We start from the raw sequence: 27,570 nt of genomic DNA, 5'->3' as shown, positions 1-27,570 counted from the left end.
GTAGACAAAGGGAGGGGGGAGCGAGTACAGGAATGCATCAGCAAATGTTTCCAGGATTCAAAGCAGAAGCGAGCCACTGATACATGGCACCCTAAAATGGTCCAATGAGGGAGGGAAATGGTAACATAAAGAAAGCAAGGGAGACCGGAGTATTAGCCGCTAAGATGGTTTCCGTTCCTTAAAACTCAATCGAGCCAATGTGAAACCATCAAATCCAAGTGAATCTCCTATCAAGATGTTTACTGGAAATCTCACAAGCAGGCAAAATATATTAGCCGGGGGGGGGGGGGGGGGGGTTTGTACGAGATATGCAACACCCGAAACAGTTGCTTTTCATGTAAAGCATACAGCAGACCTCTGAATCTCTAGAGCTTTGGAACGGACATACTTTCCTTTTTAAAGGTTGGACGGGACAAAAAATTAAGATCCCCTGCCAGTGCTACTTTCTAGCATACACGTTTGCTTAACTAGCCAAAGTTCTCTGCAAAGAGGGCCTGCTTAACTTCGGCAGTCAGTGGTGAAGTGCAACAGTTGCATAAGCATTTTATCCCGCAAGAGGCAACCTTGTTAATCTACATCGGGGGTGGCCAATGGTAGCTCTCCAGATGTTTCTTGCCTACAACTCCCATCAGCCCCAGTCATTGGCCATGCTGGCTGGAGCTGATGGGAGTTGTAGGCAAAAAAACAAACATCTGGAGAGCTACCGTTGGCCACCCCTGATCTACATTAACAGTCTCTATCAGTCTAATTCAGTGTAAGGCAGTCCACTAAAATGAAAGCGGAAAGAAACCCAAACAAACCATGTTTCTGCACACGACCCTGTTTCCACACGTAATTCTCAGTCCGCCGAAAGGACGTGTCAAGTATGGATCACAAACGAGGTGCGAACGGGAGAGATGGGACAAGTTTAAAAGAGCTCCCTAGGCATTCCCTCCCCCCCCCCCACGATCGCCACGATATAAAGATTTTTTTTTGTTTTGCCAACTGCAAAATAAACCTTGAACGAAAAAGAAACAACCCCCAATACAAAAGTCAGGCCGACAATCCCAATGCATCTCTTGAATGCGATGTGCGTGTGATCAGCGAGCTGCCGCTGGACAAAACAGCTGACTTGGATTGCCCAGGAATAGCTACAGACTTTGCAATGCGGAATCGCCGGTGGCATTTATCTGGGCGCCTCGCTTTTTGACGGTCACCTTCGAAACGGCTTCTCGCCAAGGAGGGACAGGGTTCCACGACAGCTAGCCACGCTAACAGAGCCCATTTCTTCTTTTTTTTAAAAAAAAATACCCCACGCTAGGCTAAAAATCTGAGCCGTCGACAAAACCCGACAGAAACCTAAGACGAAACAGAATCGGAGATGTCACTCTTCCACGGCCAGTCCCTCCCCTTCGATAAATTTAACCTGACCACCAAGAAGGGAATTGTTTTAAGAGGTGTAACAATCAGCCCCTGAAGCAGTAGCGACAGAGGGAAGGAATGGGGCAAGAGGAAAAGGGAAAGGCTCGTTCATAAGCAGCAGATGGGCATGCTGTCCATCTCAAGAACGATGAGACACACAGGCCAAAGCTCTCTCAAGTACTTAAAAAAAATCCCCCCCCCTCTCCCCAAGAAAACTAAATCAAGTATTTCAAAGAGGAGAATGCAAAGGCAGTCTCCCCCACTGCTCCCGTGTCACTGCACTGGGGAAGGCACCCTCCCCACCGAAAAAATCCAGGCCACAGAATGCAAGGCAGAGGAATGGAATCATGAGTTATAGGCACAGTCCCCATATCTATCCTCCGTTAACCATCCGCCTTCATTTAGGACCCGGGGGGATGGGAGCTGGGTTTTGCACAGGTGACGCTGGGAACGCTGGCATGCTTATCCCCGGCTGAAACGGTCCCAAGGGTTGAGCGGGGACGACAACGGACTGCTGGGCTGTGCCGGAAATGCCCACCCATTGCACCGGGTAAGCTGTCCCCGCCATGGCGTTGTACTGGCATACGTGGGGTACTCCGTAGGATGTCAGCGTGCCGGGGAAGGGCGACAGGGGGAGTCCTTGGGGCAAAGCGGTCGGGACGGTCCCACGGATCTGGGAAAGCGAAGAAATCCACGTCGACGTGTAGCCCACCGTGGACGACGTTGTCTTAAGAAGGAAACAAAGAACACACACAGACGAGAGCGAGTGAGAAATCCGCACGTCGTATTTGCCCTTTGTGCACTTCAGTCAACTCTGTGCCCTTTGCAATCTCTCATTTACAAGGCAGCATGAAAGAGGATTCGAATTTAGGATCCTCGGAGTCCCCTTCTCAGAGCTCCTTTGCATATTAGGTCACACCTCCCCGATGTAGCCAATCCTCCAAAAGCTTACAAGGCTCCTTTTTTGTAAGTTCTTGGAGGATTGGCTACATCAGGGGGGATGCAGCCTAATATGCAAAGGAGCTCCTGCTAGAATTCCACCCGTGGATAAGGCCATCATCACAGTTGCTGCCCTCCCAAAATTAAAAATGTACCTTTTTTTCTGGCCATCTGAACAGAGGAAATTTTCAAAAGCAATGTCAGTTCTAATCTCGACATACTGCAGAAATTCTGATAAATGAACAGGCACCTGTAGATCTGAGCAAAGGCTTGCTTGTGTATATTTTAGAGACAGTTGTTATCTTTTCTCTCCAGATCGCTAAGGGCAAAAGTCCTTTCTAAGCACCAGTTCCGTACACCTTAAAACTTTCTCTGGCCCGGATTAGCCTGATCTCATCAGACCTCAGAAGCTAAGCAGGGCTGGCCCTGGTTGGTGCTTGGATGGGAGACCAGCAAGGAAATCCAGGGCTGGTTCACATGGCAGGCAAGGGCAAGTCACCTTTGTTCCTCTCTGCCCAGACCTGGATAGCTAGCCTGGACTCGTCATATTTCGGAAGCTAAGCAGGGTCAGCTCCGGTACATACTTGGAGGGGGGACTCCAAAAGAAGTCCAGAGGCAGGCCATAGCAAACCACCTCTGAACATCTCTTGCCTTAGAATCATAGAGTTGGAAGAGACCTCCAGTCCAACCCCCTGCACAATGCAGGAAACTCACAAACACCTCCCCCTAACTTCACAGGATCTTCATCGCTGTCAGATGGCCACCTAGCCTCTGTTTCAAAACCTCCAAGGAAAGAGAGCCCACCGCCTCCCGAGGAAGCCTGTTCCACTGAGGAACCGCTCTAACGGTCACAAAGTTCTTCCTAATGTTGAACCGGAAACTCTTTTGATTTAATTTCAACCCACTGGTTCTGGTCCTACCTTCCGGGGCCACAGAAAACAATTCCACACCATCCTCTCTATGGCAGCCCTTCAAGTACTTGAAGATGGTGATCGTATCACCTCTCAGCCGCCTCCTCTCCAGGCTAAACATCCCCAGCTCTCTCAACCTTCCTTCATAGGACTTGGTCTCCAGACCCCTCACCATCTTCGTCCTCCTCCTCTGGACCCGTCCCAGCTTGTCTATATACTTCTTAAAATGTGGTGCCCCAAAATTGAACACAATATTCCAGGTGAGGCCTTACCAGAGCAGAGTGAAGCGATACCATCACTGTATGTATACAGGGTCACCATAAGTCAGGAAGCAATTTTCCTCCGGAATAATTTGGCCAGGTATACAGGGTCACCATAAGTCAGGAAGCAATTTTCCTTCGGAATAGTTTGGCCAGGGATCTTGGAGGTTTTGTACCATCTTCTGGGCATGCAGCAGGGGTCACAGACTGTGTGTGTTGTGTGTGTGTTTGTGAATTTCTTGCATTGTGCAGGGGTTGGACTAGATGACCCTGGAGGCCCCTTCCAACTCTATGATTCTAAGTCAGCAGCGACTCAATAGCACTTGCCACCACCCAAACTTTCTCTGGGCCAGGAATCTACAACTCCTCCCAGTCACAGAATGTGTGCTCTGTGCTGCTCTCCAGCCTGATCAATGAAGCACTGCCAGGCTTTAACACTTAAGAAACAGCTTCTGCACTCAGTCCATACTTGGAGATAACATCTCCTGCCGGGCTCAAATCTCAGGAGAAAAATGAGCCCCTGCTCAAAATGCTAAGGTGAGCACTTTAGTGTCAAGGAACTTGAGGCCAAAAGAGGAAGAAGACCGTAGATTTATACCCTGCCCTTCTCTCTGAATCAGAGTCTCAGAGTGGCTCACAATCTCCTTTATCTTCTTCCCCCACAACAGACACCCTGTGAGGGGGTGAGGCTGAGAGAGCTCTGACAGAAGCTGCCCTTTCGAGCACATCTCTTGCGAGAACTATGGCTGACCTGAGGCTATTCCAGCAGCTGCAAGTGGAGGAGTAGGAAATTAAAGCCTGTAAGGTGGGTGGGGCTGAGAGCTCTGACAGATGAAGAAGATATTGGATTTATATCCCGCCCTCCACTCTGAATCTCAGAGTCTCAGAGTGGCTCACAGTCTCCTTTACCTTCCTCCCCCACAACAGACACCCTTTGAGGTGGGTGAGGCTGAGAGGACTCTCACAGCAGCTGCCCTTTCAAGGACAACCTCTGCGAGAGCTATGGCCCCTGCTCAAAATGCTAAGGTGAGCACTTTAGTGTCAAGGATATTGAGGCCAAAAGAAGAAGAAGAAGGCCGTTCCAGCAGCTGCAAGTGGAGGAGTGGGGAATTAAACCCTGTGAGGTGGGTGGGGCTGAGAGCTCTGACAGATGAAGATGATATTGGATTCATATCTTGCCCTCCACTCCGAATCTCAGTGGCTCACAATCTCCTTTACCTTCCTCCCCCACAACAGACACCCTGTGAGGTGGGTGGGGCTGGAGAGGGCTCTCACAACAGCTGCCCTTTCAAGGACAACCTCTGCGAGAGCAATGGCTAACCCAACGCCATTCCAGCAGCTGCAAGTGGAGGAGTGGGGAATCAAACTCTGTGAGTTGGGTGGGGCTGAGAGAGCTCTGACAGAAGCTGCCCTTTCAAGAACAGCTCTGCGAGAGCTATGGCTGACCCAAGGCCATTCCAGCAGGTGCAAGTGGAGGAGTGGGAAATCAAACCCAGTTGTTCCAGATAAGAGACAGAAAGGAAAGTCGCAGGGTGGGGAGAGGGCTTGCCTGAGCAGCTGCTCTTCCAGGAAGCCAAGGGCTGAGAGCTTTCGGCTCATGGACTGATTTGTCTCCTCCGCCAGGGGGTCCGCACCTCCACGCAAACCCCCCTCACCTCGTACACTTTGCTCCAGCTATCAGCGTCCAGCCGGTGCTTGTTCTGTTTGATCTGGTTGAGGCTCGGCTTGATCAGGGAGTTCCCCACCTTTTCTTTTGTCCAGTCATCCACCAACTTGTGCAGGTCGTCCGTGAACATCCCTTTCTTACTGGCTGTAGCCTGCTGGCAAGATGCGGTGCTGCTGACGATGCAGAGGGGATCTGAGGAGAAGGCGTGTTTTTAAAGGCCTGTTTCAGAAATCTGCCTCAGAAAGATTGGAAAGGGCATGCATCGTTTAGGCCAGGGCTTGCTTAACGTAAGAGCCACAAAGAATAAATGTCAGATGTTTAAGGGAAGGAAGAAGGAAGGGAGGAAGGAAAGAAGGAGAAGACCCTAGATTTATACCCCACCCTTCTCTCTGAATCAGTCTCAGAGCGGCTTACAATCTCCTTTATCTTCTTCCCCCACAACAGACATCCTGTGAGGTAGGTGGGGCTGAGAGAGCTCTCCCAGAAGCTGCCCTTTCAAGGACAACTCCTGCGATAGCTATGGCTGACACAAGGCCATTCCAGCAGGTGCAAGTGGAGGAGTGAGCAATCAAACCCCGTTCTCCCAGATAAGAGTCTGTGCAGGCAGGCAGGCAAGCAGGAAGGAAAATAGATGGAGAAAGAGAGAGAGAGGTAGAAAGAAAGTAACTTTAAATACATTCTTCCAGCTGCTAGCTGGCTTGACTTGGAGAAGTGATTTAAAAAGAGAAATGCCTTCCCTAAGCTGGCTGATGGTGTGGTGGGGGCTTCGAGAGCCACACAATACGTATGGAAGAGCCACATGTGGCTCCTGAGCCACAGTTTGGCCAGCCCTGGCTTAGGCATTGCTCTCCTTTGGCCAGGTCAGAAAAGCCATGTGAGGCAGCTGCCTGGGTGCTCATGTGTTGAGATGTCTTAAGTTCGGCATCCAAGGAAGCCAAGTTAAATAAATTAAGCTTGTGTACAGGGATGCTCAAGCACTTGTCAGCTTGGCCCACGACCTGTTCACCACTTCTGATCAGATAGTGGATTATTCAACAGGCATTTCAGAACCGACAAGATAATCGCAGCACGGCCTTTTCAATCTGGGCCCCTACCTGGTGGAATGAGCTCCCGTTGGAGATCAGGACCCTGCAGGACTTACCTAAGTTTTGCAGGGCCTGTAAGACGGAGGCTTTAAATCTTCCGCTAGGCTTTAAATCTACCAGCCGTCCTCTGAAACCTTCCCCCAGCACTTTACTATTCATGTGCTTGAGGGTCTGAGTTACAACTGTGCTGAAGTGGTGTTACCTAGCTGAAGTTGTACCAAATGCTGAACTATGGTCGTAGGCTATACCATTGTTGGAGTTACGGTCTTATGGAGTTATGTATCATATCTATGAGATATCTTAAATTCATTGTGTTTAATAAGCCACCCTGAGCCCGCTCTGCGGGATAGGGCGGGGTATAAATCGCAAATTAAATTAAATCGGGAGCTGACTCCCAGCTCATCGCCTATCATGGGAGGGATCAGCTGGGAGTTAGCTTCTGATTTCCTCCTGGGGAAACCACTGGATCCTAGTTTTGGCCACTGGGGTGGGGTGGAGAATCAGAAGCCATCTCATGGCTGAGTTCAAAGGTCAGTTGAGAGTTGGCTACTGGTCTTTCAGTCCTGGAAACTCTACTACGTATCCACAGCAAAGAGTTTTTTGAGGTGTGTGTGCTGTGGGGAGACAGAAGCTGATTTTCAGCAGATCAACTAGGGGTCTTCTTCTGATCCAACCTCAAAAAGAATCACTGAGCTTGGGGAAGGCTAAGACACAGGAAAGTTATTGCCTTTAATGAGGCTATGAGCCTCAGCAGCTGACTGGACTCAAATCCAGCATATTTACTGCAGAGCAATAGGGCTACCCTCTGAAGCTATCTACATGGAAATCTCAGAATGCTACACATCAGAATTTGTGCATTCACCAAGACCAAGGGTGGAATTCTAGCAGAAGCTCCTTTGCATATTAGGCCACCTCCCCACCCCCCGATGTAGCCAATCCTCCAAAAGCTTACAAAAAAGAGCCCTGTAAGCTCTTGGAGGATTGGCTACATAGGGTGTGTGTGGCCTAACATACAAAGGATCTCCTGCTAGAATTCCACCCCTCATCAAGACCATGGGCTACAGATACATGGTATATCAAGCTTATCTACATCCCACTGACTTGTGGTGTTGTCATCTGTGCCTTTTAACAGTAAAATGAGAATCAAGAGGAAAACAGTAAAATGTGGATCTTTAGAGTTCCCCCATCCCGTCCTTTTGAGTTTTTCAAGACCTGGTGCTGCAAATTATAATTGGGATTTATTTATTTATTTTTTTGGGGGGGGGGCTCCCAAGCAGAGCAAAGATTATGCCTGAGGGTTTAGCAACAGGAGCTGGTCTTAAAAGACTCTGACTAATGAGTAGCCGAGCGCAGAAGAATAGATGCTTTTGAGCTGGGGTGCTGGAGAAGACTCTTGAGAGTCCCTTGGACTGCAAGAAGATCCAGTCAATTAGTCCTAAGGGAAATCAACCCTGACTGTTCCCTGGAAGGTCAGATGCTGAAGCTGAAGCTCAAATACTTTGGCCACCCAATGAGAAGGGAGCACACATTGGAGAAGACCCTGATGCTGGGAAAGACAGAAGGCAAAAGAAGCTGTGGTGCTGGAGAAGAGTCTTGAGAGTCCCTTGGACTGCAAGAAGATCAAATCAGTCAGCCCTAAGGGAAATCAACCCAGACTGTTCCCTGGAAGGTCAGATGCTGAAGCTGAAGCTCAAATACTCTGGCCACCCAATAAAAAGGGAGCACTCCCTGGAGAAGATCCTGATGCTGGGAAAGACAGAAGGCAAAAGAAGAAGGGGACGGCAAAAGATTAGATGGCTGGACAGCGTTACTGATGTAACAAACACAAATTTGAGCAGACTTCGGAGGATGGTGGAAGACAGGAGGGCCTGGCGTGACTTGGTCCACGGGGTCGCAAAGAGTCGGACTTGACTGTGCGATTGAACAACAAGCAAATTAGTAGCAAAAACAGGAAGTGGATTTCCATGGCGAAGAACCGATCAGGTACAAAACGTGCTACAAATGGGAGTCACTGATAGCATGCAGGAGGGAGTTTATAAATACCTTGGCTAGGCTCTGCCTGGGAACAGCTCTGGTGCAGCAGGTGGGCCTGAATGCTCAGCTGATAGTCTATCACAGAGGCAGCAGTGGTGGCACAGCAACATTCTGTGGGGCAGAGGAATAGGGGGGGGGGGGGGAGCACACCGTTAGAGGCACCAAAACTAGTTATACGGTAATTTGGTTGGTTGAGTTGAAACACATTTTATCAATTATCTGCAAGGCTCTCTTGAGGATCTGAGCAACGAACGGGGTTCCATTCTTAAGAGGCATTTTGGAAGAGGTTGGCACACTGAGGAAAAATATATACAACGCCAAAAAAGACCCCCCAAACCAATGGAGGAAAAGTCAGGCTACATCAGGGGGGTATAGCCTGATATGCAAAGGAGTTCCTGCTACAAAAAAAAAAAACGCCCCTGCTGCTCACTAATGGGCTCATCGTTGCCCATTCCATCTGTGTTCCGTCCGAAGCAGAAAGATTAGGTGTACTGGACTAGGATGGAGGAGAACCCAGTCTGAATTCCTGATATCAGGCTATACACTCCTGATGTAGCCAATCCTCCTGGAGCTTACAGAGCTTAGTACAGGGCCTACTGCAAATTCTTGGATTGGCTACATCGGGGGGGGGGGGGGGCGGGGTGTAGCCTGATATGCAAAGGAGTTCCTGCTACAAACCCACCCACCCCACTGCTCACTAATGGGCTCATCATTGCCCATTCCACTTGTGGAATTCTGCTGCAGCCTGACTTCTTCAATCACACAGTGAAGATCCTTGTGTTGGGGTAGCAGCTGCTGCCAAAGCAGCATTTGTTTTTGTTTTTTTAAATCTGTTGCCAGTCAGAAGCCTTGTTGGGCAAAAGCCCCAACTACTTTCTGAAGACACTTGGAGGACATCAGGAAAGGTGTTGGTGGGCACCTCATTGGAGGCCCCTGCTTTACAATGTCAAGGCAATGAGAAAAGGACTAACTTTGCTGCTCACCAGGGCTTTATTGCGGAAGGAATTCCTTTGCATATTAGGCCACACACTCCTGATGTAGCCAATCCTCCTGGAGCTTACAGGGCTCTTCTTACAGGGCCTACTGTAAGTTCTTGGAGGACTGGCTACATCAGGGGTGTGTGGCCTGATATGCAAAGGAGTTCCTGCTACAACTCTCCCCCTCCCCCCGCTGATCACTAATGGGCTCATCATTGCTAATTTCATCTGTGTTCCATCTGAAAAAGAAAGATTTCCCATTAGCCATATGCCGCTTTCATGCTCCTCTTCTCTGCAGGGCATCCGTCAGATTTCACACTATCGGCTCCGGGGCTGCAACTATCTTTTTCCCGTGGCAAACAGAAACTGGTTTTTAGAGGATCTTGTTTGCTGCGCAAAAAAGGCAAAGTAAGTTGCAGGCCTGGGGCAGATAGTGTAAAATCCGATGGAAGAGGAGCATGAGAATGGCATAAGGCTAGTTGGTCTAGGTGTAGTGGACTAGGATGAAAGAGAATCCAGTCTGAATCCCTGCTCAGCTGTGGAACTCCTGCTGGGTCACCTTGCACCCATCACACACCCTCAGTCCTACCTCACAGGGGTGTTGTTGTGAGGATAGGGTGGAGGAGAGAAGAACTATGTAACATGCTGCTTTGGGTTCTCATTGCAGGGAAAAGAAGGATTTCCGGGGGGAAAATCAAAATAAACCATGCCTATTAAGGAAACTTCGGATTATTTTCCTGCGGGGCGCAAATGTTGCAAACGATGCCCCGCTCCCTTCCTCCTTACCAGCAGCCACAATGCCATTGTCAGCATGTGAGAGGGACTGGGGCCTGCTGCGCAGCTTGCTTTTGAACGATTTGGGCCGGCGTGGAGAAGACAGTTGCAGGGAGACTTCGGACGATTCTGACCTGCTATCTTTGATGGACCGGAGCCGCTCATACAATTCCTGCAACTCCCTGTTCTGCTGAGCCTGAAGGGTCACCACTTCCTGAATATGCCTGCAAAGGAAAGGAAATGACACCACCTTAGCAAGCAGACTCTCCTGGCTTGTGGCCTGCGTGCCTGCTCATGCAATGCTCTCGCCTGCATTTATTTTCGAATATTTCTATTCCACCCACGCCCCGTAGGGCTCAGGGCGGAGTACAACATGTGACAAAACAATAAAATACAATTAAAAAACAGTTTAAAAACTGACAACTCAACAGCACTCAGAAATTTTTCCATAGCATCACAATATTGCCCAGCCTGGCCATCTCACCTCATCATAAGATGTTATGCCATAGGAATGGCAGCTATTATTCCATTTAACAGCTCAGGTGACAGTGCCGACAGGGGAGGCCGACCAGATCAAGAAATAGACACCCGCAGCCTCAGCTAAAAGCCTGGCGGAACAGCTCCGTTTTACAGGCCTTACGGAAGGCTAATAAGCCAGGTAGGGCCCGGATCTCTGTAGGGAGCTGATTCCACCGGGTCGGGGCCAGGACTGAAAAAGCCCTGGCCCTAGTTGTGGCAAGGTGGGCGTCTCTTGGGCCAGAGATGGCCAACAGATGTTGGGAGGCTGAATGTAACGACCTCCTGGGTATATATGGGAGGAGATGGTCCTGCAGGTATGTTGGTCCCAGGCTGTGTAAGGCTTTAGACGCTAAAATTAAAACCTTGAAGCGGACCCAGTACTCAATGGGCATCCAGTGCAGACTGGGGAGGGCCGGCCGAATGCCCACCCGTAGAGGATGCTCCAGGCTAGCCCCATCTAGGTGCTTTGTTAGTATTTGGAGGGGAGACCCCCAGGAAGTCCAGGGTTGCCACGCAGAGGAAGGTGATGGGAAACCATCTTTGTCCACCTCTTGCCTTGAAAATCCTATGCAAGGGTTTCAAACTCATGTATTATGAGGGCTGGATCTGACATAAATGGGACCTTGTCAGGCTGGGCCATGCGTGTACCTATTTAAAATTCGGTAGCAGAGATATAAACCTTTTAAAGGACACAGACAAACACAATGGAAGATTTTCTTTTTAAACTTAAAACGTTAGCACTTGTTGGTCTTAAAAGTGCTTTCTTTGTATTTCTGCCATGGGATCCAAGGAACTAGGCAAAGGAAGCTCTGGCTCTTTCCTTCCTTCCCCTGGGGGACCAGGAGGGGGAGGAGAAATGGCGGTTTTGCTGTATAGCTCCTGTGCAATTGAGCAAACCTTGCAAAGCAAGCTGAGAGGGAGGAGGAAGCAAGAGAGAGGGAGAAGGAAGCAGACAAGAGCCAGTTGCTCGGGGGCCTGAAAGGAGCCCTCTGGGAGCCTGATTTGGCCCCTGGGCCGCATGTTTGATACCCTGCCCTATGGGTTTCCATAAGTCACCTGAGACTTGACTGCACTTTTCACCACCAGCAGAAGTATGCCCTGACCTGGATGGCCCAGGCTAGCCCAACATGATCAACTCTTGGAAGCCAAGTAGAGTCAGCCCCCAAGCAGTCAGTACACAGAGGGGAGATCAATGAGGAAGTCCAGGGTCGCTACGCAGAGGCAGGTTATAGCAAACCACTCATGCAAAAAAAAAAAAAAGGCTGCACCCCAGAAAGTCAGCCTGAAAGTCAGGGGGCAGTGCCCCCACAGGCCTCCCTGCGGTTACAAGCCTAGTCCCAACCCAGAAATATCACACTTTGACCATCAGTGCCGTGGAGTGCAGGGGGAATCCTGATGCATCCCACTCTATGCCCACATGAGAGTCACCTGCTAGCTCTGAGAAATTAAGAGCCAGTTTGGTGTAGTGGTTAAGTGCACAGACTCGTATCTGGGAGAACCAGGTTTGATTCCCCACTCCTTCACTTGCACCTGCTGGAACGGCCTTGGGTCAGCTACAGCTCTGGCAGGAGTTGTCCTTGAAAGGGCATGTTCTGTCAGAGCTCTCTTAGCCCCACCCACCTCACAGGGTGTCTGTTGTGGGGGAGGAGGATAAAGGAGATTGTGAGCCACTCTGAGACTCTGAAATTCAGAGTATAGGGCGGGATATAGATCCAATATCATCATCATCATCAAAAATCAGCCACAAGCCTTGATTTTTAGTGCCTGGAAGACAAGCTCTTACTTCTCCCGCAAGCGCTGCAGCTCCACCTTCAGATCTTCGTCTTCAATCTCAGACTCATCGTCACTGCTCATTGGGGATGACGGGGAATAAAAGAGGGAGCTGCGCCTCTTGCCGTGGGTGCTGCCCCGCTCATCTTGCGATCGCTGGCTTCGTTCCCAGCCCTCTAGGCCACCGCCCATGGGGGCAGACAGTTCGCTGTCAGAGCTCAGCTGCTTCCGCACAAAACCTCCTTTGGTCCACGGCTCAGAGCAAGACTGCCCGCTGCTGCCAGTGGCTGTGGTCTCCTCTGGCTCCCGCTGCTCGGGGGTGGTGGATGAGGCGTCTGTTTTCCCCGTGGCCATTTCTCCCTCTGTGGGAGCGATTTCTCCTGCCCCAGGTTCTGAGGGAGGAGGGTCAGTTTCTGAGCCGCCAGAAGCTACCTGCTGGGGCACCGTCATGACCTGCAGTGTGAATAGAGAGAGAGAAAAAGGGGGGAGGGGGAACTGTTGAAATTGGCAGATTTCTTTTTCATAAGAACATAACAGAAGCCATGTTGGATCAGGCCAATGGCCCATCCAGTCCAACACTCTGTGTCACACAGTGGCCAAAACCCCCCCAAATGCCATCAGGAGGTCCACCAGTGGGGCTAGAAGCCCTCCCTCGGTGCCCCCCCAGCACAAGAATACAGAGCATCACTGCCCCGGACAGAGAGTTCCAACAATAAGCTGTGGCTAAGAGCCACTGATGGACCTCTGCTCCATATGCTTATCCATTCCCCTCTTGAAGCTGTCTATGCTTTGCAGAAAGGTGGTCTTCACAGTGGTGCAGAGAAGTGGGTTCCAAGCCTGCAATTACATTACGCCCACCTACTCAAGCAAGCCTAGGATGAACGTCTGCATTGTGTTTCGTGCCCTAAAATCTCTGACCGATTTCCCACTACCCTTATGCCGCTCTCACGCTGCTCTTCTCTGCAGGGGTTCCGTCGGATTTCACACTACCTGCCCTGGGGCTGCAACTAGCGTCGCCTTGTTCGTGCGGCAAACAGAAACTGTTTTTTAGAGGATCTTGTTTGCTGCGTGAAAGAGGCGGAGCAAGTTGCTGCTCCGGGGCAGATAGTGTGAAATGTGACAGAAGCCCCACGGAGAAGAGGAGAGTGAGAGTGGCGTAAGGCTAGTGGGAAATCAGTCTCTTGTGTCTCCAACATGACGTCAGTTTGCACCACTGCATGCAAGACAGCAGAATGGATGGTGGTTGGGACTAAACAATGAGGGCAGGGGCAATAAGGAGCCAGGATTCTTGGGTTCAGAGGATAGCCCCGTTGGTCTGCAAAAGAACAGCTATGCTTGAGTTCAATAGCACCTCCAAGACCAACAAGGTATTTCAAGGTGGGAGCTTTCGAAAATCAAAGCTCTGCTCTGCTAAAGGGAGCTTTAACTCTCTAAAGCAGGGGTCCTCAAACTGCGGCCCGCTGAGGACGTTTATGCGGCCCGCCGGGTTATGGCAAAATCAGACCAGAAGTGATGTTCAACCTAAACTCACGTTAGCAGCGCACACTTCCGGCACTGGGCTGAGGCGGCGGAGACAGAGTGTGAGGTGATGCCGAGGTGAGGTGAGTTCCCAGGCCGGGGTGTGTGGTGTGGGGAAGGGAGAGAGATGCAGAAGACGGAGAACTGACGGCCCGCGGCCTTGTACAGTAACGGCAGTCCGGCCCTCCAACAGTCTGAGGGACAGTGAACTGGCCCCCTATTTAAAAAGTTTGAGGACCCCTGCTCTAAAGCTTTACCTAAAAAATATTGGGCATTTTCGCACTGACCTTACTTGGGAGCGACGTCCCTCCTCACCGTGCAGCGTCTGCGCGGATTTCGCACCAATTGCTCCGCAGAACCCGGAAGAGCCGCAAAGTCCCGCGGCTTTTGCGTCGCAAATGTAAACTGGTTTTTGGCCAGTTTACATTTGCGACGCAAAAGCCGCGGGACTTTGCGGCTCTTCCGGGTTCTGCGGAGCAATTAGTGCGAAATCCGCGCAGACGCTGCGCGGTGAAGAGGGATGTCGCTCCTGAGTAAGGTCAGTGCGAAAACGCTCATTGTTGATTGCTAAGGTGCTAGTGGACCCAAATCTAGGATACTTAGGGTTTCATTTATTTCCTCCCCCACAACAGACACCCTGTGAGGTGGGTGGGGCTAAGGGGACTCTCACAGCAGCTGCCCTTTCAAGGACAACTTCTGCTAGAGCTATGGCTGACCCAAGGCCATTCCAGCAGCTGCAAGTGGGGAATCAAACCCAGTTCTCCCAGATAAGAGTCCAAACACTTAACCACTACACCAAACTGGCTTTATACCCCTCCCTTCGCTCTGAATCACAGAGTCTCAGAGCAGTCTACAATCTCCTTTACCTTCCTCCCCCACAACAGACACCCTGTGAGGTGGGTGAGGGTGAGAGGGCTCTCACAGCAGCTGCCCTTTCAAGGACAACCTCTGCCAGAGCTGTGGCTAACCCAAGGCCATTCCAGCAGCTGCAAGTGGAGGAGTGGGGAATCAAACCCGGTTCTCCCAGAGAAGAGTCCACACACTTAACCACCACACCAAACTGGCTCTCTAATCACTCTTTAACCCACTCTAATCATAAAAGCTCAAGCTGAATAGCTGCAAATTTAAAACAAAAATGTGTGAACTATAGAAAATCAAAACATGCACACTAAAACATAATGGTCCTGACCAGGACAGCAGTTTGGCCTGATCATGTCAGATCTCGAAAGTTAAGCAGAATTAGCGCTGTTTAGGAGTAGAAGGCCAACATGGAAGTCCAGGGTTGCTATGCAGAGGTAAGCAACGGCAAACCACCTCTGTTTGTCTCTGCCTTGACCTGGATGGCCCAGGCTAGCTTGATCTCGTCAGATCTGGGAATCAAAGCAGGGTCAGCCCTGGTGGGCACCCGGATGGGAGACCACCAAGGAAGTCGTAACTCAGAAGCAGGCGATGGCAAATCACCTCCGTTAGCCTCTTGCTTTGAAAACGCAACGTGCAGGGGTGTCAAGCTCATTCGTTAGGAGGGCCGGATCCGACATTAATGAGACCTTGTCGGGCCAACCCCTGTTGGGCTGGGCCATGTGTGTACCTATTTAAGATTAGGTAGCAGAGGTATAAACTTTATAAAGGACACAAACAAACACAAATAATGATTTTTTTAAAAAAAAACAACTTAAAACATTAGCATTTCTTGATCTTAAAGGTGCTTTTTTTGTATTTCTCCCATGGGATCCAGGGAACTGGGCAAAGGAAGCCCTGGCTCTTTCCTGCCTTCCCTAGGGGACCAGGACGGGGAGGAGCCTCAGCCAATAGAAGGAAGAGAGGCTTGGCTCAGTAGCTCTGCTGTGCAATTGTGATAGCCTGGCAAACAAAGCTCTTCTTTCCTTCCCCTTCTTCCCCAAGGGAGGAGCCTCAGCCAATAGAGGAAATAGAGGTTTTGCGCTGTGCGATTAAGCAAGCCTTGCAAAACAAGCTGTTACACAGAAGGAAGCAAGAGAGAGGAAGTATATGACAGCCAGTTGCTCAGGAGCCTGATAGGAGCCCTCTGAGGGCCTGATTCAGCCCCTGGACCAGATGTTTGACACCCCTGCACTAGGGGTTACTGTAAACCGGCTGGCAAATGTATAATTCAGAAGACCTTAGTATCTGGGTTGAGAAGAGATTCAGGACTGGCTGCTCCCAAGCTACACGTTTAAATGGTAGAGTGAGCATTAACTGTCATCAATCAGGAATGGCTTTCTCATAATAAAAATTGCTGAGAGCATTTAGCCAGCAAAAGAAGTTCAGGTCTGGCTTGCTCCTATAATATAAATATTGTTGAGAGCATGTTGCCAGCAAAGGACTGGCTTACTCCTATTATAAATATATTTAGGTGGTACTGTGAGAGTTTGAAGAAAATCGAGATTGCAGAGAGCATTTACATTGCACTGTAATAAGAGGCTGGTAATCCTGAAGGAAACAGAAATACTCTCGAGAAAGTTTTTTGGACAAAATGAGACTATATCCGTAAATGTTTTTTATGCCACTTGTTACCTATTTTCTTTCTCTTTGGATGGGTCTCTGAGCATATTAAACTTGACTTGCCCATATCCGGGTGCTCATTGAGATTGGCTGGACTTTTCTTGTAACACTATAAAGTTGTCCTTCTTCTTAATCTGCACATAAGCTTCATATGAATGAGATTGGATTGATCTTTCTTGTAACGTTGTAAAGCTGTACTTCTTCATATTGTGCATAAAAGCCTTATATGAATTTCAAAAGTTTTACTAAATGTTGTTAGCCAGTATATCACAGTGTTTTGGGGTGGGGGGTGGGGGTTGTATTGTTTGTCATAGTAACTGTAATCCCAAGGTTGTTGGTTTTTCGGCTGTAAATTGATGGTATTTTTCACCACCACCAGACATACCGACTAGCCACAACAGCCTGCACAAATAGTGATTGTGTGCAGGGCTTTTTTTGAGCAGAAACACACAGGAACACAGTTCCGGCTGGCTTGGCATTAGGGGTGTGGCCTAATATGCAAATGAGTCCCCGAGCCTTTTCTACAAAAAAGCCCTGTATGAAACAATGGTGACATCAGAGGGTGTGGTCCAATATGCAAATGAGTTCCTGCTGGGCTTTTTCTACAAAGAAAGCCCTGATTCTGTGTCATTTTTTTTTAAGGGTCCTTAATGAATACGGAAGTACTAAGTTCCATAACCTGAACAGGAGAGCTAATTTTTAAAATATATTTTCAAAAAATCAGAACACAGTGTTACAGGCTACACTACAATGGATCTGGACTGCAGTGACGGTAATGTGCTGCAAGCCAAATAGCAGATATGCCCTTCAGCTTGCAGCCAGCTGATCCTATGCCTAAAAGTGCCATACAAAAGAAGGAGAAAAGAAAGCAAGCTCTCTAAAAAGGACCCAAAGGAATATTTACAGGGAGAGGATTACAAAGGAAACAGCAAGAGAATTTACCATTCAATAATTACAGTCTTTGAATAAACAGGCATCAGTATATGCCTTTTCAAAGACCTGCTTGGAAACCCTGTCAGCTGCGGCAAAAGAGCAGTGCAGTGAGAAGGCAGAATAAACTGAAGGGTTTTCATAAAGACACAGTGAAAAGCAAGAAAAAAAGAGAGAGAACTTACAGAAATCTGAAGCACAAGGAACAACAAGACAGACACTTGAATGTCATTCACCATGGACGGAACGCTATAAAAATGGACACCGCTTAAAAACAAAGTACTTGGGAGACCTGCTACAGAAAGAAGGGGCATGACGGACTACCCGGACCACAGAGGAACTGCTGTCAACACAACATCAAACCTCTCTCCATGCAAAAAATGTGTAGCAACTAGAACCAATTTATAGCAAATCTCTGTATTCAGTAACAAATCCAAATCTCATTATTATTAATGTTACAAAATATACGAAATATACAAACTACGAGAGACCATACAATGAGTTTTCCACCCACAGAACAATCTTATTTCTACTGTATCTTCTGTGGCCAATGTCCACATCAATTAATAATCACAAATAAAGTCTGACGATCATGAAAACCGGTCTTAAAGTCGTTTTGAGCCTCAGAGCTCGTCTTCCAGGGACCGTCTTCTCCAATGTGCTGTGCAATAGGTAAGTAGTGTCGGAAAACAACTTCATGTATCTCAGTATGTCTCATTCATTTTGCGTGTTTTCTCTTCTCTCTTCCTACCATAATATTGAGATTTGGATTTGTTTAGGGAGGGACGGTAAAGGGTCCAGGCAAAGAGGTGTGAAAACCCTCAGCTTGAGACCCTGGAGAGCCGCTGCCAGTCTGAGAAGACAATACTGACTTTGATGGACAAAGGGTCTGATTCAGTATAAGGCAGCTTCATATGTTACTGAATACAGAGATTTGTTATAAGTCGGTTCTAGTTGTTATACATTTTTTGCAAGGAGAGAGATTTGATGCTGTGTTAGCAGAAAGAAGGAGTGGCAGATTCTACTACTATACTCAGTCTTCTTCCTGGGCAAATTGGAATAAGCATCACCTAAGCTGCTATGACCAGAAAGTGCCAATCTCTCTCTTTTTTTTTTAGGGAGAGCCAACCACATAACAATCCTGTCTGAAGCACCAATTCAAGTCACAGGAAAACAAAGATGCACTGAACTATCGTTCATCAAGTATCTTCTGCGCAGGCACACATGGGGACTCCATCGGAGAGGTCTTTATAGTTAGAAACCTCCAGGAAGGGCTGGCTCTACTCCAGCAGCCGTGAGTCATCATCCATGGCTGGTGTACTGCAGCAGAAGCCACCTGGACCCGATGAAGCTGGCTGCCAGAGAGCTATGACTGGTAGATGTGGTGGGACTCTGGAAAGTTGGGGGTGCCGCCAGATGAGGTAGGGGCCAAAGCACTTCACCGCAATGCTGTCGGCACCAAAGATAAAGCAAGGCTGATGCAGTGGTGGTGAATGCTGCCACTGCAAAGTGCCACACTAGGGAGGTGGTACAGGGAGGAGTATCTTGGGGGAAGCAGCATTTCCAGGGGATGGAATTTCATGGGGGACACTGTGATATCTTTCCCCCTCTGGGTTGTTTTCGATGGCCTATCTTCCCTGGGTGTAACTGTGTTTAGGATATGTTTCAAAGGTATCTGACAAAGAGAGTTTTGATTTTCCAAAGCTCATACCCTGAAAATCTTGTTGGTCTCTAAGGGGCTACTGGATTAGAAATCTAGCTAGATCCAGGTGGGTAGCCATGTTGGTCTGAAGCAGGGGTGGTCAAACTTGCTTAACGTACAAGCTACAGAATAAGCATCAGATGTTTGATAGTCACAAGACAGGAAGGAAGGAAGGAAGGAAGGAAGGAAGGAAGGAAGGAAGGAAGGAAGGAAGGAAGGAAGGAAGGAAGGAAGGAAGGAAGGAAGGAAGGAAGGAAGGAAGGAAGGAAGGAAGGAAGGAAGGAAGGAAGGAAGGAAGGAAGGAATTTTTTCCAATAAATCATCCTCCAAGCTGCCATCTGCCTTGGCTTGGAGAAGTGATTTAAACAGACAAATCCCTTCTCCAAGCCAGCTGATGGAGTGATGGGGGCTTTGAGAGCCACACAATATGTATGGAAGAGCCACATGCGCCTCCCAAACTGCAGTCTGGCCACCCCTGATCTGAAGCAACAGAATAAAGTTTGAGTCCAGTGGCACCTTTAAGACCAACAACGTTTATTCAAGGTAGAAGCTTACTCTAGAAATCCAGCTGTTCTGCTTAAGATGCAGCTGTGATGGAGTCCAGTGACTGCCTCTTCCAATTTGGTGTAGAGGTTGCACAGACCTTATCTGGGAGAACCCGGTTTGATTCCCCACTCCTCCACCTGCAGCTGCTGGAATGGCCTTGGGTCAGCCATAGCTCTTGTAAGAGTTGTCCTTGAAAGGGCAGTTTCTGTCAGAGTTCTCTCAGCCCCACCCACCTCACAGGCAGTGTTCCCTCTAAGCTGAGTTAGTGTGAGTTAGCTCACAGACTCTTAGCCTCCAGCTCACACGTTTTTGTCTTAGCTCAGGAAAAATAGCCCCAGAGCACACTAATTTATGCAGTAGCTCACAACTTTAATGTCAGTAGCTCACAACTTTAATGTCAGTAGCTCACAACTTTAATACCAGTAGCTCACAAAGTAGAATTTTTGCTCACAAGACTCTGCAGCTTAGAGGAAACATTGCTCACAGGATGTCTGTTGTGGGGGAAGGAGATAAAAGAGATTATAAGCCACTCTGAGACTCTGATTCAGAGTGAAGGGTAGAGTATAAATCTGCAGTCTTCTTCTTTGCTCTTACAAACTCATAGACATAAAACTGGCTTCCTGAAATATGTGACTGTTGCTTTTGAGTAAATATTTAGCAGCCGGGTTGGGAACATTAGTGACAATTCCTTCCAGTCTCGAGGCTCTGTGGCAATTGGTTTGGGGCTACCTGCCGTTTGATTAAAGCAAGTTTAAAATAAAGCATCTCATCCAATCTCCAAAATTTCATATGAACATATGAAGCTGCCTTATACTGAATCAGACCTTTGGTCCATCAAAGTCAGTATTGTCTTCTCAGACTGTCAGTGGCTCTCCAGGGTCTCAAGCTGAGGCTTTTTCACACCTATTTGCCTGGACCCTTTTTTGGAGATGCCAGGGATTGAACCTGGGACCTTCTGTTTACCAAGCAGATGCTCTACCACTGAGCCACCGTCCCTCCCCTCATCGAACAATGGCCTCTGGATTTAACCAAATTAATCTATTGCCTGATCTGATGATACCAACCTGAAATCGACCTCGCTGAAACGTCCCAGTCAGAGGTTTAGATTGACCAGTTGCTTCATTCTCCACAGTTGCTTGCTCAGGAGGAGAAAACCAGTCTTCACTTGACATCTCCTCTGTTGTGAATTCTTTTTTAAAGGAAGGGGGACACAAAAGAAATGGAACACGGTCAGGTAAAGCAGAGACCATGAAAATACTAATAAGCAACACTGCATTATTTTTTTTTAAAAAGATTCTAGTACATATGTAGGCTTTAAAAAAAATTGGTATCTCAAGAGCTATACTTCTATGTGGAATGAAAAACCGGTTAATCAAACTGGGGGGGAAAAAGTGGCAGTGAATGAAATGTTACACAGATGAGCAAGATGTAAGGAAAAGGTATATATAAAGGGTAGTGCAGGAAATGGAAAAAAAGGGGGGGAAATAAAATAAACATATGTAAGGAAATCAAAACAGATGTTACCTAGTCTAGGGTCCCTGACTGTAAGCACACTACCTTGCCGGACTTTTGCTCTCTTGAAAAAGCTGGTCTGCCGTAGCCTGCATGCCCAGCTTTTTAATTTGCGAGTCCAGGTTTTCTTGCTAATGGGGTTTTTGAGACTAGGGCAAGTAAAGCTTAGGCCAAAATATCCACCTCCTGCATGCAGGTGCACAGCTCCAATGCTCGATGCTGAAGTGGGACAGGCCACGGGGTTCTCAGGAAGTGAAGTCTCCGGGGACATCTCCTGGACACAGAAGAATGTGGGAGAGAGGGCACAGAAAAGGTGACATTTGACTAAGTGAGCATGTACTGCACGTATGCAGGCCTTGAATTCAACAGGAACTCACGGGAGCACAGCTCCTGAACCTTTCTGAGGGTTCTCCCTCTTCCTCCCCACCTTGTCCATTGAATAGTAGGTGCAGCTGCATAACAATTCCTGGATGAGCTCCACCACCTTTTTTCCTACAAAACGACCCCTGCCAGCAGTGAATCCCAAAAATGTAATTAATTTGTTGAGCAAAGCAGCACTTCCTTTGATCCATCCCAAGTCTAACGCCCACCACGACTTAAGAACATAAGAGCATAAGAGAAGCCATGTTGGATCAAGCCAATGGTCCATCCAGTCCAACACTCTGTGTCACACAATGGCCAAAAAAACCCATCAGGAAGTCCACCAGTGTGTCCAGGACTACTAGAAGCCCTCCCACTGTTCCCCGCCCCCAAGCACCAAGGATACAGAGCATCACTGCCCCAGACAGAGAGTTCCAACAATACACTGTGGCTAGTAGCCACTGATGGACCTCTGCTCCAAATGTTTATCCAATCCCCTCTTGAAGTTGTCTATGGCTGCAGCTGCCACCACCTCCTGTAGCAGTGAATTCCACGTGTTCATCACTCTTTGGGTGAAGAAGTACTTCCTTTTATCAGTTCTCACCTGACTGCTCAGCAGGTACCCTTACCTATTACTTGCCACCATCCATTGGACTGTGTGAGGTGTTAGATTTCCCCAGCTGTCGGACACACCGTTTTCAAGACTAGCCCTGTCTACCCACCGGTACTCACGTGCATGCAGAGATCGCTGGGAGCGGAAGTGACAACTCCATGCCCCTTCCTCAGCAGAGGCAAACCCTCAGGATGACTTGCAGGTGGGCTGAGGGTCCCCTGGGGGTCTGGAAGCTTGATGGGGCTTTGCTGGGCCTCTCCAGGAGAGAGAGGGTCCTGGCCTTCGAGCACCAGGCAGGGAAGAGTATCTTCGGCGGAGGAAGAGAAGGGAGACTCCACCGCACTCTGCATGTCTTTCTGGCTCTCAGGGGAGGTGCCCGACAAGCTGTGCTCCTGGTACAGAAGCGTCCGCAGCTTCTCGTCCAGGGTTTTGATGTTGTTATCGGCGAAGTCCATCTTAGGGGGACCCTCGCTGTCTGATTCTAGAGTGGAGGGGAGGGAAGCACCTTCCTGGACTGGGGTCTGAGCCAAAGAACCGGGCTGCTCAGCATTTGCTGAGTTATCTTCTTCCTCGGTGGCCGGGACGTGACTGGGGGTCGGTGTGGAGGTGGACAGATTTGGCTCAGCAGTGTCAGACGCTGGTTGCGGCACATGCGAAGACAAGTGAATGTCGTTAGCTTGGGTCTCTGCCCCCAAAGATGGTAGACTGGGAGTAGGCTCAGGAACGATACCCTCGTTGTTGTCACCGCCAATGGCAGGAAGTGAGTCCTCTGGGCCATCTTCGGTGTGACGAGAAAGAACCGACTGCTCGGTTTCCAGTGTCTGAGGTTCACCTGCCGCACTGTCGCTCGTTGGCTCGCTTGAGCTGGAAGAAGGGGTGAGCCTAGGCTGGCTTCTAGCATTTTCCACAGCCTGTGGACAATCTTGGGGGCCATCTTCATTTGTGTTCTCCTTCGGTGAGTCTGAAAATACAGGAGAGAAACCAACTGTGCTTATCACCAAAAATCTAGTCTAGGAAAAGCCAAGCTGCCTGTAAAGGCTAGAATCTCTGTTTATTGCTATCACCATGGCTTTTTTTTGTAGCGGGAACTACTTTGCATATTAGGCCACACGCTCCTGATGTAGCCAATCCTCCTGGAGCTTACAGGGCTCTTCTTACTGTAAACTCTTGGAGGATTGGCTACATCAGGGGGGGTGGCCTAATATGCAAAGGAGTTCCTGCTACAAAAAAAGCCAGGTGCAGAGCAAAAAAAGATATGAGTTGATCCGAAAACAAAACTATTTCTCTGTGGCTCCGTGGAAGGATGGTTGTGGAGAGATCAGGCTGATGAAGGGACAAGAAACGAAACCGTAATTTGACCTAGGAATATGGTCCCCTTTCTCTCTCCAGTGAATTTTTTTGATTCCTTGGAAGCAGCACAGAAGATGACAGAACACAGAGACATGTGCAGGAAGTGGCCTCTACCCCATATATGGAGTTGTGTGGACTTTCGCACTGTCAGACTTCTTCAGTGATTGCATTGTGTAACCAGCTGCTTTTTCTGGAAGCATTATATGTTTGAATGTTAAGTCAAAAAAGATATGTTTGTACACACTTTGGTGTGATAATAAGTATATTTCCAGTGTTGATTGTATTGTTACAAAAAAAAGCCCTGGCTATCACCACCCCTTCTAAAGTCTGCGCTTTCCAATCAGGCATACGACTAAAGAGAAGAACAGTTTTAAGAACCCAGATCTACCTAGATTAGGAGTCCCCAATAGTTTTCAGCCTGCGAGCACTGCTGGAATTCTGACAATGCATGGTAAGCACAACCACAATATGGCTGCCACGGGAGGTGGAGCCAGTCTATGATTGATGCAGGCGGGTGTCCTCATTTTATTATACCATCTAACTGGCCTCCCAGCAATGATTGCCACCTTGACTGCTAAATGACAGCTGCCACCTTGACTGCTAAAAATTGGGCCGATACTGTTGACATCTTTAGGCAATCTAAGTTGCCTATGATAATCATGCCTTATGTGCTCACACCGTCCATGCCGCCTTGAATTAATTCTGATTTATTGTTTTAACTGTTCTGATTGTTTTACTTTCGGTTTTAATGCTTTTTATCATGTTGGAATCTGCCCTGAGCCCATTATGGGAAAGGGCGGACTATAAATCTACAGAAATAAATGAATAAATGAAGTAAGTGGCTGTCACGGCTTACCTTCAGCCATGCAGTGAAGATCCTTGTGGTGGCAAGCTGTTGCCAATGCAATGTTTTTAAAATCTGAAACGCCAATCTAATCTCCAGTAGCCAATCAGATGCCTTAATGGGCAAAAGACCCCACCTGGCCCCACCCTTGAGTTGCCAGTTCTGGGTTGGGAAATACCTGGAGATTTGAGGGGTGGAGCCTGAGGAGTGAGGGGAGGGACTTCAGCAGGGCATAATGCCCTACAGTCCACCTTCCAGAGTGGCCATTTTCTCCAGGTGAACTGATCTCTGTTGCCTAGAGATCGGTTGTAACAGCGGGAGATCTCCAGCCACCACCTGGCAACCCTGCCCCACCCACTTTTAAACAAACACTAAGTGGGTACCTGGAGAATGGTCAGCAGGTGCCACAGGTCATTAGGTTAAGAAGCAACTCTGAAAGCCAAGCCTGAAATACGCAAATCAGAACAGACTGGAGGATGCCATAAATTTAAAAAGAGTTTAGTATGATGCAGGCATCCTATGGAATAGGGGAAAAGTCAGTCTTGTGCAGCTGGCCTCTTCCATCCAGGTTTGTGATTTTTAAAAAAGCAAGCAGTAGGATCTTGCTCAGCTATCAGAAATCATTTCAATCTACATATTGCTTATTTGTTATCTGGCTCTTGAGGGGTAAAATGATACATCAAAATGAGCCCACAGACGCACAGCGGGACACAGACAGTTTAAATGTAAATGTGAAAACAGCAAACACAAGAGAAATCATTCAAGTATTCTCTCAGACTATTTCAAATTACATGCAAGTATGAGCAGCAGGCTGATTTGCATTTTCTACGCTAACATCTGCGCTTTGTGCAGGTACTGGAGCTGGCTTGTCCGGCGGATGTTGAATTTTTTAAAAAGCTTAGTTAATATGCTAGGCCAGCGGTCTCCAACATGGTGCCCACGAACACCCCAGCGCCCGCCAAGTGTTTTCAGGAGATAGATGGCACCTGGTGAGGTTGTTGCCTAGTGCATCTTCTGACTTGACCACTGCACAGCTGACTGACGGTGCAGATTAAAATAATGTTGCTTAGGCATCACCTACTGCCACAAGGTTGGTTTTATTCCCTCTCCCACTCCTCTTTCCCTGTGTGTTTTTAAGATTCCCCTTCTTTTCCCCTGCACTTGGACTTTCTCAGAGTGTATGTGCAGCTCACCCTCTGGTGTCAGCCATATCATGGTTGTGTCCACAACCCTGTGTCGGAATTCCAAAGGTACCCAATGGCTCAAAACGTAGGGGATCCCTGCTCTAGACAATAGCAATAGCTACTAACATCCATACCAGAAGATAGATAAACCAAGTTCAAAAAGTTATCTATGTCCAAACTAACATTTCCATATTGGATGAGAGGACCAGTTTGGTGTCGTGGTGAAGTGCGCGGACTCTTATCTGGGCGAACCGGGTTCAATTCCCCCACTCCTCCACTTGCACCTGTTGGAATGGCCTCAGGTCAGCCATAGCTATGGCAGAGGTTGTCCTTGAAAGAGCAGCTGCTGTGAGAGCCCTCTCAGCCCCACCCACCTCTGTTGTGGGGGAGGAAGGGGAAAGCGATTGTAGGCCACTCTGAGACTCTGTCCTTGAAAAGGCAGCTTCTGGGAGAGCTCTCTCGGCCCCACCCACCTCACAGGGTGTCTGTTGTGGGGGAGGAAAAAGGAGATTGTAGGCAGCTCTGAGACCCTGTCCTTGAAAAGGCAGTTTCTGGGAGAGCTCTCTCAGCCCCACCCACCTCACAGGGTGTATGTTGGGGGGAAAGGTAAAAGGAGATTGTGATCTGCTCTGAGATTTGGAGTGGAGGGTTGGATATAAATCCAATTTCTTCTTCTTGGGGAGCCAGTTTGGTGTCGTGGTTAAGTGCGCAGACTCTTATCTGGGAGAACCGGGTTTGATTCCCCACTCCTCCACCTGCACCTGCTGGAATGGCCTTGGGTCAGCCATAGCTCTGGAAGAGGTTGTCCTTGAAAGGGCAGCTGTTGCGAGAGCTCTCTCGGCCCCACCCACCTCACAGGGTGTCTGTTGTGGGGGAGGAAGGGAAAGGATATTGTAGGCAGCTCTAAGACCCTGTCCTTGAAAAGGCAGCTTCTAGGAGAGCTCTCTCAGCCCCACCCACCTCACAGGGTGTTTGTTGGGGGGGAAGGTAAAAGGAGACTGTGAGCTGCTCTGAGATTTGGAGTGGAGGGTTGGATATAAATCCAATTTCTTCTTCTTGGAGAGCCACAGTTTGGTGTAGTGGTTAAGTGCATAGACTCTTATCTGGGAGAACCAGGTTTGATTCCCCACTCCTCCACTTGCACCTGCTAGAATGGCCTTGGGTCAGCCATAGCTCTGGCAGGAGCTGTCCTTGAAAGGGCAGCTGCTGTGAGAGCCCTCTCAGCCTCACCCACCTCACAAGGTGTCTGTTGTGAGGGGAGAAGATAGAGGAGATTGTAAGCCGCTCAGAGACTCAAATTCAGAGTGAAGGGCAAGGTATAAATCCAATATCATCATCTTCTCCTTTTCCACGAGGCTGCATTTCAGGAAGCATAACAAACGGTGATGTTGGGACCAACGTTCCCTCTAAGCTGTGCAGTCTTGTGAGCAAAAATCCTACTTTGTGAGCTACTGGCATGAAAGTGGTGAGCTACTGCATCAATGGGTGTGCTCTGGGGCCTTTTTTTCCTGAGCTGAAACAAAAATATGTGAGCTGGCGGCTAAAAAACTGTTAGCTGGCTCACACTCACTCAGCTTAGAGGGAACACTGGTTGGGACTGACTGCTTGCAAGTGCTGCTGGTGCTCATTGGGCTCAGGATCCAAACTTTTTTTTTGTTTTTCAAGCATTACATTAACCATATGAACCATTTAGCATAATAATAGTTCATTTTGTACTGCAGGGGTACCCAACCTTTTTTGCGCCTGCAGGTACCATTGGAATCCTCACACACGGCGGAGGGTGCCCTCACCTCACCTGCCACAGAAGGCAGAGCTAATCGCAAAATGTGAGGCAGTGAAGTCGTGCAGAAGCTTTTCAGATTTCAGGGGAAATCTCTGTTTAACAGGATGCGCTTAAAACGAACAGGTTGTTAAAAAAATATTTCCTTGCATACATCTTCAGCCACATGGCGAAGATCCTTCTGCTGTGGTGGCAGCAGCTGCCTACGGATGAAGCCACTCATCAAAAAGCTGCACAGCCGATCTGATCTCCAGTGGCAAAGGAAGCTCTGCTGGGCAAAAGCTATGCATGGCCCAAGCTGCTTACTAAAGACATTTGGTGGGCACCCAGGAAAGATGGTGAGCGCTCGGGTATCCATGAGCACCACACTTGGGG

The 27,570-nt window shown here is 48.6% G+C and overlaps 1 protein-coding gene across 1 annotated transcript in view; it reads right to left on the bottom strand.

Moving 5' to 3' along the window:
* Window positions 1-1,500: 1,500 nt before the first annotated feature.
* The window catches only part of WNK3 (WNK lysine deficient protein kinase 3), a 166,505-nt gene continuing 140,435 nt past the window's right edge, over window positions 1,501-27,570 (bottom strand). The window contains exons 18-25 of the mRNA XM_060253263.1: window positions 22,157-22,998; window positions 21,110-21,338; window positions 20,617-20,741; window positions 12,350-12,789; window positions 10,060-10,271; window positions 8,306-8,407; window positions 5,167-5,369; window positions 1,501-2,128 (exon numbers count right to left, since the gene is read on the bottom strand). Coding sequence (XP_060109246.1) covers window positions 1,799-2,128; window positions 5,167-5,369; window positions 8,306-8,407; window positions 10,060-10,271; window positions 12,350-12,789; window positions 20,617-20,741; window positions 21,110-21,338; window positions 22,157-22,998 — 2,483 coding nt within the window. The 3' untranslated portion in view covers window positions 1,501-1,798. The remainder of the gene's footprint in view (window positions 2,129-5,166; window positions 5,370-8,305; window positions 8,408-10,059; window positions 10,272-12,349; window positions 12,790-20,616; window positions 20,742-21,109; window positions 21,339-22,156; window positions 22,999-27,570) is intronic.

The sequence above is a fragment of the Heteronotia binoei genome, chromosome 13 (genome assembly GCF_032191835.1).
Source record: "Heteronotia binoei isolate CCM8104 ecotype False Entrance Well chromosome 13, APGP_CSIRO_Hbin_v1, whole genome shotgun sequence".
NCBI lineage: Eukaryota > Metazoa > Chordata > Lepidosauria > Squamata > Gekkonidae > Heteronotia > Heteronotia binoei.
The sequence above is the reverse complement of the archived record's forward strand: the minus strand, read 5'-3'. Positions and strand labels throughout refer to the sequence as shown.